We start from the raw sequence: 19,333 nt of genomic DNA on the forward strand, positions 1-19,333 counted from the left end.
TCATCGAAAACCCAAATTCAGACTCTCTGTTTCTTCATGTGTAATTCATGGTCAAAAGGCTCTAGACAACAAGGCAAAAGAAGGGAGTCAAGTAAGAATAGTACTTATCATCTGTCCCCTCTTACCAGAAAATCAAAACATAAAGTGTCTCTGAACCTCTCAGTGGATTTCCAACCTCACATGCAGGACACATGTGGACATTCCTGCCAGCAAGAGGGCTGAGAGCAAGGGAAGGAGAAAGAGATGAGAATGGTGATGGGGAAGCCAGCCCATAATGTTTGCCACAAAGGACTAAATTAAATTATCTCTTGAAAACAATTATTTCCAATGCTTTCTTGAGTCACAGTATTTCATGTAAATTTGCAGTTCACAAGCTTGGTGGGCAGTACTTAAGTCTTCAATCTCAGTTACCCATTACTTTCAATAGTCAGGGGAAAGTGGCATAAAAACTCCCTGTACCAACATTACACTAATATCTGACAAAATACTGTATTAGTGGGCAACTTAAAATAAATACATTCTTATTAATTTAAAAGTCAATCACTGAAATTTCTCAAGAGAATTATTTATTCAAGATCTGCCAATTCAAAAGTGGTTATATGTTTTAAAAAGTATGTGCTGTCAGCAGTTCAGTACACTTTTTGGTAATGATTATGTCTCTGCATGTTAGACATCAACCTGTTGTTAACTGATTAGAATACTTTATGTAGTTCATATGCTAAGAATCTAAGTCTGTATTTTCCAGATAGCAGTTATTTTAATCTTTTCAGAATTCTTTTTTTTTTCTTTTCAGAATTCTAAGGCAAAGTGGTAATTAGAATAAAATTATTTTAAAAGCAAACTCTCAACTCTCAGATATATATATTAACATGTTATTACATGGGACAAAATATAGAATTTTTAGATAGTATGGCTTTTTGTATTTCTACTTCTGATGATTCAAAAGTTAAAAGCTGGGGTGCCTGAATAGCTCAGTTAAGCAGCCAGCTCTTGATTTCAGCTCAGGTCATGATCTCAGGGTCCTGAGATCAAGCCCTGGAACAGGCTCCACGTTTAGTGTGGAGTCCACTTGAGATTCATTCCCTCTTCCTCCCCCTCCTCCCCACTCCCCTCCCCCTACTTGCCCACTCTTTTTCTCTCTCTAAAATAAATAAATCTTCAAAAGTTGTAACATTGTGACATTCAGTATCAACCAAAAAATGTCAGCTGCCCACCCTTGTACTGAATAAAGGTCAATAAATTCTTAAAAAGTAAACAAGCAACAGTAAGAAGGATATACATAGGCAATCTTTTGAAAACAATTCTACATCAATTACCCTCTTTAGTTTTTTCCAAGTCTACCTTCATTCCTTTATGGAACAAGGCAGGTTGTAAAACACACTGAAGATGACCTACTACTTGAAAGACAAGTAGGAGTTTGTCAGGTGCCTAAGTGGGAGAAGTGCTAGTCCAGAGACAGTCTCTCTTCAGAACAGAACAATCCCAAGCAAAGTTCCTAGTCTGCTCAAATCCCTGTTCCTCCCTCTACTTCTTCATTCTGGAGAGAATTCCAAAGCTCCCCCGCAACCAACCCCATCTTCCTTTTTTTTTTTTTTTTTTTTTTTTTAATTTTTATTTATTTATGATAGTCACAGAGAGAGAGAGAGAGAGAGAGAGAGAGAGGCAGAGACTCAGGCAGAGGGAGAAGCAGGCTCCATGCACCGGGAGCCCGACGTGGGATTCAATCCCGGGTCTCCAGGATCGCGCCCTGGGCCAAAGGCAGGCGCCAAACCGCTGCGCCACCCAGGGATCCCCCATCTTTCTTTTCTTTTCTTTTCTTTTCTTTTCTTTTCTTTTCTTTTCTTTTCTTTTCTTTTTTTCTTTTCTTTTCTTTTCTTTCTTTTCTTTTCTTTCTTTTCTTATCTTTTCTTTCTTTTCTTTTCTTTCTTTTCTTTTCTTTTTCTTTCTTTCTTTCTTTCCTTTCTTTCTTCCTTCCTTCCTTTTCTTCCTTTCCTTTCCTTTCCTTTCCTTTCCTTTCCTTTCCTTTCCTTTCCTTTCCTTTCCCTTTCCCTTTCCCTTTCCTCCCTTTCCCTTTTCTTTCTTTCTTTCTTTCTTTCTTTCTTTCTTTCTTTCTTTCTCTCTCTCTCTCTCTCTCTCTCTCTCTCTCTTTCTTTCTTTCTTTTTCTTTCTTAATCCCTGGGACATAGTGAGTGCTAACTACTTTCTGCTCTGGAATCCCTCAATTCTGGGGTCTTAAGTCCAAGGGAAGCTTCTCCCTTGTCTCTACCTCCTTTTTCTGAAAGACTTACTTATTCCTCATCACCACCCTGTCCATAACCATGTGACATTAAACAAGTCATGTAATTTCTCAGAGCATCGGGTAATCATTTATCTACAAGCATACCATGTTTTATTCACTTCATTTACTTCACTGATATGGTGGGGTTGTTTTGTTTTCCTAATTGAAGGTTTGTGGCAGCCCTGTGTCCAGTAAGTCTATCAGTGCCATCCTTCCAACAGCATTTCCTCACTTCATGTGTCTGTGTCACATTTTGATAATTTTTACAATATTTCATTATGATTTTTGACTTATTATTTTTGTTATGGTGATCTGTGATCAGTGATCTTTGTTGTTACTATTTTAATTGTTTTGGGGGGCCACAAACAACATCTGTATATAACATGTTGAACTTAACTGATAAATGCTGTGTGTGTTCTGACTGCTTCACCAACCGCCATTCCCCCGTCTGCCCTCCTCTCCTCAGGCCTCCCTATTCCCCGACACACAACACTATTGAAATCAAGCCAATTAATAACCCTACAATGCTCTCTACATGTTCAAGTAAAAGCAAGAGGAAGACATTGAGGAAGGCATGTCGAAAGCCAAGATATGCCAAAAGCTAGGCATCTTATACCAGAGTTAGCCAAGCTGTGAATACAAAGGAAAAGTTCTTGAAGGAAATTAAAAGTGCTATTACAGTGAGTATATGAATGATAAGAATGCAAAACAGCCTTATTACTGATATGGAGAAATAGTGGTCTGGATAGAAGATCAAGCCAGCCAAAACATTCCCTTAAGTCAAAGCCTAAACAAGCAAGGCTCTAAACTCTTTTTAATTGTATGAAAGCTAAAAGAGGAAAGGAAGCTATAGAAGAAAAGTTTGAAGCTAGCAGAGGATGGCTTATGAGGTTTAAGGAAAGAAGCCATTTCCATAACATAAAAGTAGGAGGTGATGCCCCAAATGCTGATGTAGAAGCTGCAACAAATTATCCAGAAAGTCTAGGTAAGATAATGAAGGTGATTACACTAAACAAAAGATGTTCAATGTAGATGAAATGTCTATTATTGGAAGAAGATGCCACCAGGACTTCATAGCTAGAGAGAAATCAATGCCTAGCTTCAAAGCTTCAGAGGACAGGCTGATTCTCTCATTAGGTGGTGCTGGTGACTTAAACTGCAGCCAATGCTCATTTACCATTCCCAAAATCCTAGGGACCTTTAAGAATTATGCTAACAGGAAATACAACTTAGTATTTTAACTGTTACAGTAAATGTAAATGCTAATATTCAGTCTAGGATTTTGAATAGGTAACCATAAGTGAGACTAGTTTATTATTTTCCTTTGCAATGCAAACAAACAAAATCAGCAGTACACTATAAGAAAAACATCCCATGGCCAAATGTAGTTTATTTTAGTAATCTAAAGATTATCACTTTTTTTTTTTTAATTTTTATTTATTTATGATAGTCACACAGAGAGAGAGAGAGAGAGAGAGAGAGAGAGAGAGAGGCAGAGACATAGGCAGAGGGAGAAGCAGGCTCCATGCACCAGGAGCCTGATGTGGGATTCGATCCCGGGTCTCCAGGATCACGCCCTGGGCCAAAGGCAGGCGCTAAACCGCTGCACCACCCAGGGATCCCTAAAGATTATCACTTTTTAAAAAAGATTTTATTTATTTATTCATGAAAGACACCAAGAGAGAGAGGCAGAGGGAGAAGCAGGCTCCATGCAGGAAGCCTGACGTGGAACTCGATCCTGGGACTCCAAGATCACACCCTGGGCCAAAAGCAGATGCTCAACTGCTGAGCCACCTGGTGTCCCAAGATTATCACTTTTTTTCCCTTTATTAATCACATGATCCTTTTTTGATATATCAAACTCCATAGATACTAAAAGTTCATTTGACAAAATTCAACATCTACCTTTAAATATAATTGTATGGAACAGATGAATATTTTCTTAAAATGATAAGATATATGTATCTCAACCCAAGCCAGCAACATTTTGCTTAATGAAACACTAGAAGCATTCTCATTTAAAATGAGGACTAAGATGAAAATGTTTACTACCATTGCTATTATTTAGCATTGTACTAAAGGTGACACCCAAATTCAATGAGACAAGGCAAAATAAAATTATAAAGATTGTTAAGGAAGAAATAATATTTATAGATAATATGATTATGTATCTGGAAAACCCAAGAAAATGAAATGAAAAACCATTACAAACAATAAGGAAATGGAAACGGGCAGTTTTTAGGCCACAAAATAGAATGAACTAAATAATACAAATACAAACTTAAATCCTTCTATTTAAACTAAGTCGGATAAGAAAAGGAAAGTACTCTTTGAAATAAAATAAGACTCAAATTCTTACACAGCTAACCCCAGGTAAGTGAATAATCACTTTTAACCACTGACAGGAAAAAGAAAAACCACAAAGTAATTTTCTAAAATCAACACTACTAAGTGATTATATATACTCACACCCTAAAAGAGGTATTATCAGAAACCCTCAATCTAAAAAAAATGTGCTCATAACATATAAGTTGAGGTATATCAATGAATAGATCTCAATTTATACTCAAATGTATTTTAAAATAAAATATCTAGATCATTTTCTAAAAAAAGAAATGCATTTTAGTAGCTTTCAAAAAACAGTAAATACCAATGCAGCTAATAACATTTCTCATATCTGAAAAGATGAATCTTCTGGGGAAAAGCACAAGGGGGACAAGAAAAAAACAATCACTCTGTAGCAGTACAAACTACAACACAGCTTAACATGAAGTATCCGGTGGAGATGAAGTATTGTATTGCTCCTCAAACTATTCTAAGAACTGGTCTGAGATTTTCAATCTGGCATACAGAATGCAACAGATAAAATACTTTTTAAAATAGTCCAACAAGAGGATGTGGAGAAAGGGGAACCCTCTTGCAGTGTTGGTGGGAATGTGAACTAGTGCAGCCACTCTGGAAAACTGTGTGGAGGTTCCTCAAAGAGTTAAAAATAGATCTGCCCTGCGACCCAGCAATTGCACTGCTCGGGATTTACCCCAAAGATACAGATGCAGTAAAACACCGGAACACCTGCACCCCAATGTTTATAGCAGCGATGTCCACAATAGCCAAACTGGAAGGAGCCTCGGTGTCCATCGAAAGATGAATGGATAAAGAAGATGTGGTCTATGTATACAATAGAATATTACTCAGCCATTAGAAATGACAAATACCCACCATTTGCTTCGATGTGGATGGAACTGGAAGGTATTATGCTGAGTGAAATAAGTCAATCAGAGAAGGACAAACATTATATGGTCTCATTCATTTGGGGAATATAAAAAATAGTGAAAGGGAATAAAGGGGAAAGGAGAGAAAATGAGTGAAAGTATCAGTGAGGATGACAGAACATAACAGATTCCTAACTCTGGGAAACAAACAAGGGGTAGTAAAAAGGTAGGTGGGCAGGGGGTTGGGATGACTCGGTGACAGGCACTGAGTGGGGGGCACTTGACAGGATGAGCACTGGGTGTTATGCTATATGTTGGCAAATTGAACTCCAATAAAAAAAAAAAAATCTTGTTGGTAAGGTTGGTGTTTGATGAGGAAAAAATAAAAAAAATAAAGTAAAATAAAATAATAAAATAAAATAAATAAAATAAATAAAAAAATAAAATAAAATATAATATAAAATAGTCCAACAAAAAGGCTATATAGACTGGGGAGCTCTCATGCCTTCAGCAGGATACCCTACCTTGACATTTTACAAGTCAAATTCTAATACAGTCAATACACTTGAATCTAAGAAAATGAAACTCAAGAAAAACTAACCATCAATAGTCAGCTAGAGTTTCTCAAATTGGAGAAAATGAGCCTCCAGAAAAAACTATCATAACAGCCAACTAATTAAATTTTAATTAAATGTTTGCCCCAACAAGGCAAACATTTATATTACAGCCAATTAAATAATTTCCTTGCTTTGCTTCCCTGTCTTTTCTATAAAGACCTCTGCTCTAGGCCCCACCTGCAGAGCACACCCCTAACCATTTTCAGATTTGGTGCTGGCCTACTGGAGTCACTGTTTGTTCAAATAAATTTTTCAAAATTTATCTTCTTATTTTTAAGAATTTTATTTATTTATTCATGAGACAGAGAGAGAGAGAGGCAGAGACATAGGCAGAAGGAGAAGCAGGCTTCCTGTGGGGAGCCTGATGCGGGACTTGATCCCAGGACCCCAGGATCACGACCTGAGTCAAAGGCAGACACTCAACCACTGAGCCACCCAGGTGCCCCAATTTATCTTTTTACAATACCATTAGAAAACATTAGAAATGAAATAAGACAAACATACAAAATCCAAATCCAAATGTTTTAAGTTATAATTGAACTTGATAAAATTAATAATCTGACAACTACCATACAGGTTTTAAATACTGTTTCTATACTAACATGTGTTAGAGAACCAATAGTTTGAGTACTGCAGGGCTAGAGCTTGCTCCACTGACACTTTCCTCCAGCCTCTTGCTCCAAAGCCCTAAACAGACATTGGAGGAAGCCCTAGGCTCAGCACCAAAGCACTGCAAACACAATGCTTGAAACATACTGCCTCAAGCACAGCTGGCTACCAAGTCCCATTGTGAGATAAGCATCTGCAAATCCATTCTACCAAGATTTCTCTTCCAACAACTTTTTCCTAGAAACTTAAAAAAAAAAATGGCATGTGGAAATTATGTATATGGTGGAATGAGTTTCTCATCTCAAATCTCATCTCTTTCTCAAAAAACAGAACAGAAAACCAACAGCTAGGTGAGTACTTGCTGCATTTTTATCTATCAATCATTTAATCTCTTCAACACATTTCTCTGGTTAACATCAGGTACTGGATTTATATTAAAAATGAAAAATATATCAAGCAAATAAATATACTTCAGTCAGAGATCTCAAAGATTCACTCATTTCTAATCTTCCAAAAGTTTTCCATCACTAAAAATGATATGGCTTTCTAGCAATCCACATTAGAAATTGCTTTATTTACTCAATTTGAACAAGAAAGGATAACCTTGGATTTGCGCATAATCTGAACATGTGTGAATGAACTGAACACCTGTTGACTTTATCTACCATTATTTCTCCAAATGTAAATGTTATGGTGCCACAAAGTCATTTCACCCAAGTAGGTCCACTATTTGATAAAATTATATTTAGTTTTCCTTTGGCTATAAGATTTCCTCTCTGTTATAAACATTCAGACAGATTTGTTTCAAACGAATAGACATTTGCATCTGATAAAATTTTTGTTTTCCTCATTAAGAAAAATCCTATGGGGGTGCCTGGGTGGTTCAGTCAGTTAAGCATCCAAGCATCCAACTCTTGATTTCTGCTCAGGTCATGATCTTAGGGTCATGAGATTGAGCCCTGTGTCATGCCGTCTTGGGCTCTATACTCAGTAAGAAGTTGGCTTGAGATTCTCTCTCCCTCTGTCCCTCCCTACGCTCTCTCTCAAATCTTTAAAAAGAAAGAAAAATCCTATGAAAGTAAACTATAAATCTACCCACTTTAAACAAGTAATCTTGAGTATCTCTCATTTTATTAATTCTTCACCTTTTTGCTCCATAGCATATATTAGTAAATCAAGATACAAAACCCCAAGATTATTTAACTAGGTAGCTAGACCCTCAACTATAAGTCCAATATCTTAACAGTCACAAATGGCTAAAAATATTAATAAAAAATGTCAGAGAAAATTTAACATTTTGGGGAAGGAAAAAAGCCTCTGGAAAACCTAATCACAGTGCCATAGGAGAATGCATCTTGTTACTTCTAGAATCAGAAACATGGTTTCAAGTCTAAGTCTTACGATGGCCTAGGAATAAAAGCCATGGACAAGTTACCGGATTTTTCTTGGCCTCAGTTTTTCTACTCAGGCCCTTCATAGGGATGTTGTAAAGGAAAAACAAGAAAGTATATAAAATGAATTGAAAATGTGAAGCCATACACTGAAGGTACCTAGTTAGAAATATAACTATGCTTGGGCACCTGGGTGGCTCAGTGGTTCAGCGTCTGCTTTTGGCTCAGGTCCTGATCCCAGGGTCAATCCTGGGGATCAAGTCCTGCACTGGGCTCCCTGAAGAGAGCCTGCTTCTCCCTCTGCCTCTGTCTCTGCCTCTGTGTGTCTCATGAATAAATAAAAACAATTAAAAAAATAAATATAACTATGCTTTACATCCAGCTGTTAGGGATTCACCCACAAGCAGCAAGCAGCACCAAGTACCAGACTGCTTACTACCACACTGAGCAATGACAATGACTTTCCAGTTTTAGTTTCAACCTTCTGGAAGGCATAAACATTTCATCTTTAGAAGTGCCACAGAAAGAGGAGAGAATAGGGAAAAAGAAAAGCTACACTGAAAAAGAATTACTGAGGCAAAATGGTTGCTTATTACAAGTCAAGGGGCTATTTGAGGTTCAAAGAGCACTACCAACCAAAGCAAATGAAAATACATATTTTCATATGTACCCATATATATCTGGGCTAAATTAGGAACCATTAACAGCAAGTTAAAAGAAACTGTTACACCAACATAAGAACCGAATAGAAAAAGTAAAGCCACAGGCTACAAAATGTTACAAATATGAATGAAAAAGAGTAGCCACATGTACAACTGAGTGCCTTTCCCACCCCACCCCCCACCTTCCCACAAAACAGTAAGGTTGAAGAGGAACAGGAATACAGCTCTGTCATTACTCTCCTTTAGACAGGAACACACCTGAACATCTCGCTCCCTCTGAGAAAACAGGGAATACAGGTTTAGATCTTTCAGAACGATGAGACAGAGATGCTTGAAAACAGGACTCGCAATGTAGAGTATATCCACATGACTGAGATGAGTACTGGAAATTGTGCTAGGTTAATGGAAATTTGAACATACGACTTCTAGAAATGTTATTAACCATTGTATTACACAGCTATCAAAAATACTTTTTAACCATTTCTATTATAAAACACATTATGTCTGATATGTAGTTACACATTCAGAGTGCAAAGAAAATCATCCTACTGTCACTTCTTACTGTATCTAAAAACTTTAAAACTTACTAGATTCCACTGTCATCTGAAGCAAACTATCAATGACATTAGAGAGGAGTCCTTTACTGGAGATTCTTAGATGATTCAGTATTACCGGAACAGCTTGATACTCCAAAAACAAGACTTTTCCTTCATCTGTCTTCAAGTCCAAACATAGAGAATCAAAAGCCTGAGCCAGGTAGTCAGCTGAAAAACAGTACATAAAATCAACTGACATTATCAGTCAGGAGTATAGTTGGTAATCAGAAACAAAAGAAAGATAAAACCACCATTTAAATTCAAAAGGGAAACAAAAATAAAATGACCAGAGATCACCGGCTAAATTTAAAATGTTAGAACCCAAAGGCTTGAAACATGAAGAGGAATCACACTATGATGGGGTAAATTTCATTCATATTTTAATATCCAAATAACAATAAATTCCATTTTTAAAGAAAAAAGTTGATATTTAATAGTAAAGACCGTAAATAATGTTTATTTTCCATATTTGATAACTGCCATATGCTTCCAAAAGCATATTTATCTTTACCTAGCTTTTGAGATATTTTTTTGTTGCTAAGTAACTTTATGCAAATTTTTAAACAAGGATTTTTAATCTCTTAATAAAAATCAAACAGCCATTCAAAAGACAACTTCAAAGAACTAGATGTGCTCTGGTGTATTACCTTTTGTGATATATCTGCCATTAATGCAGCAAGGTTTTGCCAAGGCCAATGTTATGATGGAATCCATTAGATTAGAGTCCCTGGAACTCTCTTAAAGATGATTGGGAAGCTTAAAGCCAGGATTGAGAAGCATTAATTTAACCAGAATCAATGCAAGTGAGATATTAAGATACTTAAATTGTTACACTTCAATACACTAAACCCAAATCAGTAGTCTTACAACAATTTTACATTGTGCTTTTAATTGTACAAGAATACTCCAGTTTCCTAAACTCCTTCAATATACTATGGAAAGGAATTTTTTAAAAAAAGTGTTTGTGCTGTTCAAATACTAGTGAGCTAATTTTTCTACTGAGATTTCTGTTTAAAGAAGCCTTGAGAGTACTTTGAAAGACTGAAAATATGACAGAGTCACCTCCATTAAAATTTACTATCTTCTGGTTGATGTGTTGCATTTCATTCAAATTCCTAATTATTAAGAATGAGTAGCTGAAAATAACCGGTGTGAAATACCTATGAAAGAATTGAAATGCATAAACACATATTAAAATACATATGAAAGAATTTTGAGAAATTAAAATCTGTGCCTCAATTTATAGTATATTCTATTCTTACTTTTGGTAGAATTTAGTTCAAGGAACACTGCTACTATTACACTTACTTTTTGTGATTAAATAAAATATTGCAAACGAGTGTTAGGGTAAGCAAAGCTGCTGGATTCTGTTCAGGTTTACCTCATTAGGAACCTATCCTTATTTAGCAAAAAAATCAGTAGAAGAGTATATACATTAATTCTGAACTCAATTCTTCACAGAAAAGTGTTTATCACAGTGCCACCTGCTGTATTTGACACAGATTACTTCACTTCTCATTAATATATTATGAGATTAAATAAGCTAAATGCTATATGATACAGCAAATTTATAAACTTAAAAAATTGTCCCTTATTAACTTGGGGAGGGGGAGATGGTATTTGGTGATTTTTTTTTTTAAGTTGACTTATCTTTTAGGGAAAAGTAAAAGAATCATATTCTTATTTTCATTTCTCTACTAGTGAAGATTTTCTAAAAATCAAGACCAATTTAACTTCTAAGAGAGTATTTTAAGTAATTTGAGTTACCAATTTTACCAAAACTGGTTGTTGTCTTAAGCAACAAGTGTTTGGTGGTTTATTATGAAACAATAGAAATCCAACGCAGCCTAAGAGACCTCAATTCTGATCTCAAGTAAAACCAACTCTTAGAAGTTAGATAAAATAAATAATAATGTTTATGATAATGATAGCAGCTAATGCTTACTATATGTCACATTCTTTTCTAAACTTTCACATCAATTCTAATTTAATCTTCAAAAAAATGTGGTGAAACACAGAAAAGAAGGGACTTGCCCAATGTCACATCCTTAGTTATCTGACTGTAAAACTGAAGTTCTTAATACTACATTGTTCCTGCTATCTGAGAATGGCAATAATTCCTACATTTCTACAGGCCTCAAGTATAAATAAATACATAACTTATAAATATATAAGTCTGCGTAAGTTGGGGGCCAAGTGTTGCAGGAGCAGGACAGCACAACTGGCCGATGCACACAACTAAACGGGGAGAGAGTCTAATGAGAAAGACAAGAAATCTGTCCCTAAAACAATACTATTAGATAAGATTCTTATCTTTCAGTTCTCATATCTTTACATAGATCAAATTAGTATGTACATACTGAAGGTTTTATTAATTAAAATATTTTTACATTGACTGCCACACCTACATACTTAAAAATTGCTAATAACATATAATATCCTACTCTCCTCATGTGACACTGTTAAAGCTCGGAATATTTAGGGTCAAGAAAAGATCTAGGTCCCTTACAAATGCCTGACCCTCAATTTGCTCTTTTGTAAAAATGACATCATCATCTACCTCTTAAGGTTACTGTGGGGAATAAATTTGAAAAAACCAAATGAATGATTAGAAAAATGTCAACAACAGTGCAAGAACTTATTTCCTTCACTATTCCAATTGTGGGTTTGTCAATTATTTATCCTTTGTCATTATTAGACAGCACAGGTTATGATACATTTTGGTGATTCCTGTAAGCAGAACGCACTTCAAAAATGGTAATCTACAACACAATCAAAACTGTACTTGTTTCAACTCTGAACTAGACACCACAAAGTTAGTACCTCTGGTTACTAGAGGGGAGGTGGTAGAGGGGTGGGGATAGAGTGAAATAGGTGATGGGGATTAAGGAGGGCACTTGTCATGATGAGCAATGGATGATGACACATGGAAATGCTGAATCACTCTATTGTACCCCAAAAGTTACATAACACTGTATGTTAACTAATGGAATTAAAATAAGAACTTAAAAAAAATCCCACATTTCTAAAGATAGTTTTGGTAAATATTATATATTAATCTTAGAAATGAACTATTGCATTATAATTTGAAATACTGAATATCGAAATATTGTATTATAATTGGAAAATACATGAATTTTATCAATAAAGACTTAGTTGGCATTATATTCAATTACTTTATTTTTGTGAGTGTAATGGATATAAGACTATACCTTACAGTTAAATTTTATTTCTGAGGATCAGTGTAGCACAGTGACTAAGAGTGCAGACTTAACCTCTCTATGCCTCAATTTCCTCATTTATAAAATTGAGATGTTAATGACATTTTATAACCTTGTTATAAGAATTAAATGAGTTGGTACACATAAAGTGCTTGGCCCATAACACAGGAAATGCTATGTAAGTATTTATTATTATTTCTTTCATTATCTCAGGAGTACCGGCTCTTAGGAAGTCACACAATAGGGTCAAGAGGGTGGGCTCTAGATATGGATAGAGGTGAGCTGAACCAGACTCTGTCAAATACTGGCTGTGTGGCCTTGACACAATTATCTAACTTCTATAAACTAATAACCACTAATATAGGAATAATAATATTCAGAGACAATCTATAAAGGGCTTAGCATTATAGCATCAAATTTATACCAAGTATTATGTTTTTGAACAACCTATTTGCACTATTCAATGGAAATCAGGTATTATCTTACAAATATATTTATTTAGGTTACTGAGTATTTAATATTACCTAACACATTTATCTACTTCCTCTTTACTTTTTATAATAAATTTATTCATCTTGTAATGTATACTTTTCTTTTTATAAATAGGAAATATCTTCTTACCAGAGTTTTTTTTTGTTTTTGTTTTGTTTTGTTTTTTTATTTCTTACCAGAGTTAAGACAAGTCTGTTACTCTAAGAGTTTTTATGTATGAAATTTTAGTTCTTCCAAATTTGCTGCAGCACATAAGACAATATATCTAACTTTTATTTTTCTCTATACTTTTAATTATTTCCCTTAATTGTATTTAACACATGTCTTTTTCCTTTTCTGTTCTTTTACTTGGCTGGCTTTGCTCTATCCCAAGAGACTATAAACTAAGGTCCACCAGCTGTCTTTCCAACCCTCAGCCTACTGAACCTCTAGAGCACCTGACAATGAAGGCAGAAAACACAAGGTCAAGAAGGATCAGTTCATTAGCTCTAGAATTTGATACCAATGTGAATTTCACCTTTCGTCCATTCACCTTTTTTAACATTAATTTTCTCTCCCTGAAAGTGTTCCTCAGGGTAATATGAACCTTCATAAGGTATTACAATTTTGCCTCAGAAACTGAAAGACAGCATTTCCCAAATTGTTCTTTGCAGAAAATTAGTGCTGCATATCACTTTTCCAAAAAGGGTTTGGAAGTTAAGTAAGTTTCGGAAATGTCGCATAAAAGTGTATTCAAGTTTTATAGATTCATAAAGCCCACTAGTAATGAAATTAAAGTACTGGCATTATTAAGTTTTAGTTACTCCCAAATTTCTCAAACATTTTTAACTGAAGGCCATAACAGTGAATTGAATGAAAACTAATCACAGATGTGTTTGTCATAAACGGCAAATTAGGAATGGTTTTACAACTTTAGAGAACCGTATTATTGCTTTATATGCTTTGTTAATCAAAATTAGGAGAGGATCATGGGTGGTAATTTTTTTTTAAGATTTTATTTATTTATCCATGAGAGACACAGAGAGAGGGGCAGAGATATAGGCAGGGGGAGAAGTAGGCTCCTAACGTGGGACTTGATCCCAGGACCCCGGGATCACAACTGACTCTTGATTTTGGCTCAGGTCATGATATCATAGTGGTGAGACAGAGCCCTGTGTTGGGCTCTGAGCTTAGCCCGGAGTCTGCTTGGAATTCCCTTCTTCTCCCTCTGCACCCATCCTGGCTTGCTCTCTAAAATAAATATATATATTTTAAAAAGTGTTATGATATAATTTGTATGTTTTTAAAAGAAGATAAAAGTAATGTGCTTTGAGAGGTTGATAACACCATTTGAGGAGCAGCTTGTGACTGTACCACATGTTATTCTGTTGAATAACTCACTGTTCTTGCATGCCATGCTCTTCCATAATTCCAAACTCTGGCTCATACTGTTCCTTGAGGAATGGCCTTCTTTATTTTCTGCCTATAAAATCCTACACATCCCTGATAGTCCAGCTCAAATCCTAACTCCTTATACTAAATCCTCTCCTGATCTCCTAATTATACCACCAGAACTAATTTTTATCATCTCTCTTTAACCAGAAGCACATTATTTAAACTTCTGTATCAATAATAAGATGAAGCAGAAAAATATTTACAACCTACTTACCCAACAGATTCTAAGGACTTTGAAAGCAAGAACTGTCCTATAATTCTTTCTTCAAAAAGTGACTTACATAAGAAAGCAACCAATTCACTAATTCAATATATATATATTAAGTGCAAATTGTGTCATTTCTGGACTTAATATTCCTATTGCCCTATTTTAGTGTTTTAGAAGTACTCATTTTTATTATATATCATGACTATTTCAATTTAACTTTAAAATTTTATTTTTATTTTTTAAACAAAAATACAGTTGATGTATAATGTTACAATTGTTTCAGGGTTGTGAGATTAAGCCTTGCATCATGGAGCCTGCTTGAGATTTTCTCCCCCTCTGCCCTCCCCCGCCCTAAAAAGTCCTTTATTTCTGTCATTTAATCTCAGCAATAATCTTTATTACTCTGTCCATTCATCTATTATTTACCCAGATCTTGTTTTTTTAAGATTTTATTTATTCTTAGAGGGAGTGCATGTGAGCAAATGCAAGTGGAAGAAGGGGCAGAGGGAGAGGGAGAATATCTTTATTTATGCCCTATTATATTTCACAAAGAAATGAAGTTTACAGATACCATACTAGATTTATATTCAAATTTTACACTCTTTGTTTTACTTATATTAACAAGATTTCTTTACATATATGATTGCTGTTAGTGATATTCACAGTAGTCATGATATACAGCCATGGGTAGTCATAGATAGTAATGATAATATTGAAAGTCAACAGACTGTGAATTTCTTTGAAGCTCATTTTCTGAAACACAAATTTTATCAGGCTACTATAACAAATATCAGAGACTGTGTAGCTCACATACAACAGGAATTTTTTTGCTCACAGTTCTGGAGTCGGTGAAGTCCAAGACAAAGTTGCCAGTATGGTCGCCAGTATGGTGAAGACCCTCTTTCTGGTTCACAGCCTGTACCTTCTTTCTCACTGTGTCCTCACAAGGTGAAAAGCTAGAGATCTCTGTGGAGATTCTTTTATAAGGGCAGTAATCCCATTCATGAGGGCTCCACCCTCACGATCTAAGCACCTTCTAAAGGCCCCAACTAGTATTACCATCATCTTTAAGGGTCAGCATTTCACCATATGAATTTTGCAGGAGACATAAATATTCAGAACCCAGCATATGATATTCAATAAATTTCTTAGCTAGTTTTATTGAATGTCCTTGATTTATATAGAGTGAATGAATGAATGAATAGTTTTCTGTATTCCTTCTGGACATTCATCTTTTTTTTTTTTTAATGACTCACTGAAGATGGTCAGCATGTCCAATACTCTACTGCACAGAAGTGGTATTGAGTCCCACATCGGGCTCCCTGCATGGAGCCTGCTTCTCCCTCTGCCTGTGTCTTTGCCTCTCTCTCATTCTGTGTCTACCATGAATAAATTAATAAAATCTTTAAAAGATAAATAAATAAAAAATAAAAATGGAAAACATATTTGGCTATGTAAGAATTATTTCATCACGTAGAATTCCCTTCTGTTTATGAAAAACTATATCATAAGCACATGTGAAAGCTTACCTTGAGTGACTGTTTTGAGAACAATTAAAGTTGATAAAAATCTCAATGGTAAATTGGAGCTTTTAAAGAAAGCAGCTGTCTTTGGTTTATTCTCCACTGAATGTTCTAAAGAATTATCCTGAATTCCCTTAGTTACTACTCCTTTGAATATGTCTTCACCCAATCTCCTCAATGTTGATGTCATGGTTGAATGCTGTCAAAAATATGTACCATCTTAATATATTTACTTATATCCATGATATATTTCAAATACGACAATCAAATATAGAAACTAAAAATGTCGATTTTTTCTAATTAAAAAATGGGTTAGAAATATGCAAGATTAAAAAGAAGTAATTTTATAATCAACTTTTCTAAATTATTTATGACTTTTCCTAAAAGAAATGAGCAGCCTACAAGAATTAAGAAATTGGAGATGTAATTTTCTAAGAACAAAATTAGGAGAATTGAGTCAAGATTCAATTTGAAAATGTTTAAGAACATAAGATCATGATATGTTTCTGGCACATACAAATCAAAGGAGCAGAGACACTATAGGTTCTTCACACTCCTCCACCATTACTGACAAATGGCTTGTTTGGGTATATCTTACAGTGTTGGCTTATAAAGTGATCACCTAGGGCCTTCCTGTTTTATAGATCACTATGATCATAACCATCACAGTAATTTTGATAACTTTTAACAATTGCAGAAGAACAAGACACTAGGTTAGAATCATGGATAATTCTCATGATGAATAAACTAAAACAAGACAATGGGCAAAACAGAAATACTGACATAAATACTTCTAAAATAATATAGGCTTAAAAAAAATAAAATAATATAGGCTTTTATGATATTCCATATATATTTTAAGAACCAAGTAAAGGAAAATCATTTTACAGAGAAGAGTGCATGAGCTAGACTCAGAAGTAGCTTAAATATAGGTAACAAGTATTTGCTTTAGAATTTCAATATATTAAAATTAGAGAGATATGGGCACGTGGGTAGCTCAGTTAAGTGTCTCTTGATCTCAGCTCAGGTCATGATCTCAGGGTTGTGAGATCAAGCCCTGTGTCAGGATCCACACTGGGTGTGGAGCCTGCTTGAAATTCTCTCATTTTCTGCCCTCCTCCACTCCCTCCCTAATTATAATAACAATAATAATAATACATTAAGATTAGAGAGATATATTGAGATTTTATGGGTATCAAAAGGCACAATGTTTCGGTGGTGAGTGGCATAACAAATGCAATCTAATTTAAATATATGGCCAATAAACTTTAAATTTGAAAAGGAATACTTATATACTATTGGTGGAAATATAAGTTGGTATAGCCACTGTGGAAAACAGTATGGAGGTTTCTCAAAAAATGAAAAAAAGAAATACCACACTACCCAGTAATTCTATTAGTTATTTACTCAAACAAAACAAAAACATTAATTTGAAAAGATGTGTAGGGCAGCCCAGATGGCTCAGCGGTTTAGTGCCACCTTCAGCCCAGGACGTGATCCTGGAGACCCAGGATCTGAGTCCCACATCAGACTCCCTGCATGGAGCCTGCTTCTCCCTCTTCTTGTGTCTCTGCCTCTCTCTGTGTGTCTCTCATGAATAAATATATAAAATCTTTAAAAAGAAAAAAAAAAAAGATGTGTATACTCCTTTGTTTATTGCAGCACTAATTTACAAGAGCCGAAATATGGAAGCAACCTAAGTGTCCATTAACAGGTAACTGGATAAGATGTGGTGTGTGTGTTTATATACATATATATACACATTTACATATACATACATACATACACAAACACACAATGGAATATTATGCTGCCAAAAAAACAGATGAGATTTTGCCATTTGTGACAACATGGATGGACCTAAAGAGTATTATGCTAAGTGAAATAAGTCAGATTGAGAAAGACTGTGATTTAACTGCTATATGGAATCTTAAAAAAAAAAAAAAAGGAATAAACAAACAAAAAGCAGAATCAACCTTTAAATATAGAGAATAAGCTGATGGTTGCCAGAGGGAAGAGAGGTGAAAAGAAGGGCAAGATGGGTGAAGGGGAATGGGAGATACAAGCTTCCAGTTATGGAAGGAATAAGTCACACTAATCAAGGCACAGCACAGGGAATATAGTCAATGATGCTGCAATAGTGTTATAGAGTGACAGATGGTACTTATACTTCATGATGAGCAGAGCATACGTACAGATAATTTGAACCAGTACGTTGTATACCCAAAACTAATGTTAACACTGTGCATCAACTATATTCAAATTAAAAAAAAAAACTAAGTTTTTACAATCATTAGGAAAAGATAATATGTATGTATGTGTTCTAAAACTTTGGTATAAAAATAGAAGAAAATATTAGAAATTCTACAAGTTTGTTAATGCCTCACATTTCTCAGACTTGGAGTTGAAAAAGCTGACAACCTGGCAAATGCAGACAAAAAAGACCCAACATAAGCTTGTTCTCTCTAGCCAAAAGGCTAGGAAAAGAGCAGCCTTGCAAGACCAAAAACGTTTTTAAAATTTTTATTTAGATTTTTTTTTTAAGATTTTATTTATTTACTCATGACAGACACACAGAAAGAGAGGCAGAGACACAGGCAGAGGAAGAAGCAGGCTCCATGCAGGGAGCCCGACGTGGGACCTGATCCCGGGTGTCCAGGATCACACCCTGGACTGAAGGCGGCGTTAAACCACTGAGCCACCTGGGCTGCCCTAAAATTTTATTTAGAGAGAGAAAGAGAGCGAAGAGTGGAGAGGGAGTGACAGAGGGAGAAAGAGAATCTAAAGCAGGCTTCACACCTACGCAAAGCCTGATGTGGAGTTCGATCTCAGAACCCTGAGCTGAAATGAAGAGTCAGGGGCTTAACCAACTAAGCTACTGAGGTGCCCCAAGACAAAAACTTTTAGACAAAACCACAATCCAACCAAATATCCCACCAAATATCTAGATGATCTAACACCCACCTAAATGAGCAAAATTCCAAGGAGAGCTTACACTTCTACCCTCAACCAGGCAGTTACAAGGTATCCATGAAGGCTATGTGAGGGGTAGTAATTAGATACTCCCATCCCTCCCAGTTAGGGAGGTAT

At 35.4% G+C, this 19,333-nt stretch overlaps 1 protein-coding gene across 10 annotated transcripts in view; it reads right to left on the reverse strand.

The window, feature by feature from the left end:
• CCDC138 (coiled-coil domain containing 138) overlaps positions 1–19,333 on the reverse strand; it is a 111,095-nt gene that overhangs the window by 13,362 nt on the left and 78,400 nt on the right. For 8 of the 10 annotated variants that reach the window (XM_077914849.1, XM_077914847.1, XM_077914848.1 and 5 more), the window contains 2 exons: positions 16,250–16,442; positions 9,357–9,533 (listed from right to left, as the gene is read on the reverse strand). The exons of 1 other annotated variant lie outside the window; for it this stretch is intronic. In XM_077914849.1, the coding sequence (XP_077770975.1) occupies positions 9,357–9,533; positions 16,250–16,442 (370 nt within the window). Of the gene's footprint in view, positions 1–9,356; positions 9,534–10,012; positions 10,122–15,555; positions 15,687–16,249; positions 16,443–19,333 lie in introns of those variants that run through there. One more of the 10 variants, XR_013389248.1, reaches the window with a different exon arrangement.

This window comes from Canis aureus, chromosome 11, assembly GCF_053574225.1.
Source record: "Canis aureus isolate CA01 chromosome 11, VMU_Caureus_v.1.0, whole genome shotgun sequence".
NCBI classification, from domain to species: domain Eukaryota; kingdom Metazoa; phylum Chordata; class Mammalia; order Carnivora; family Canidae; genus Canis; species Canis aureus.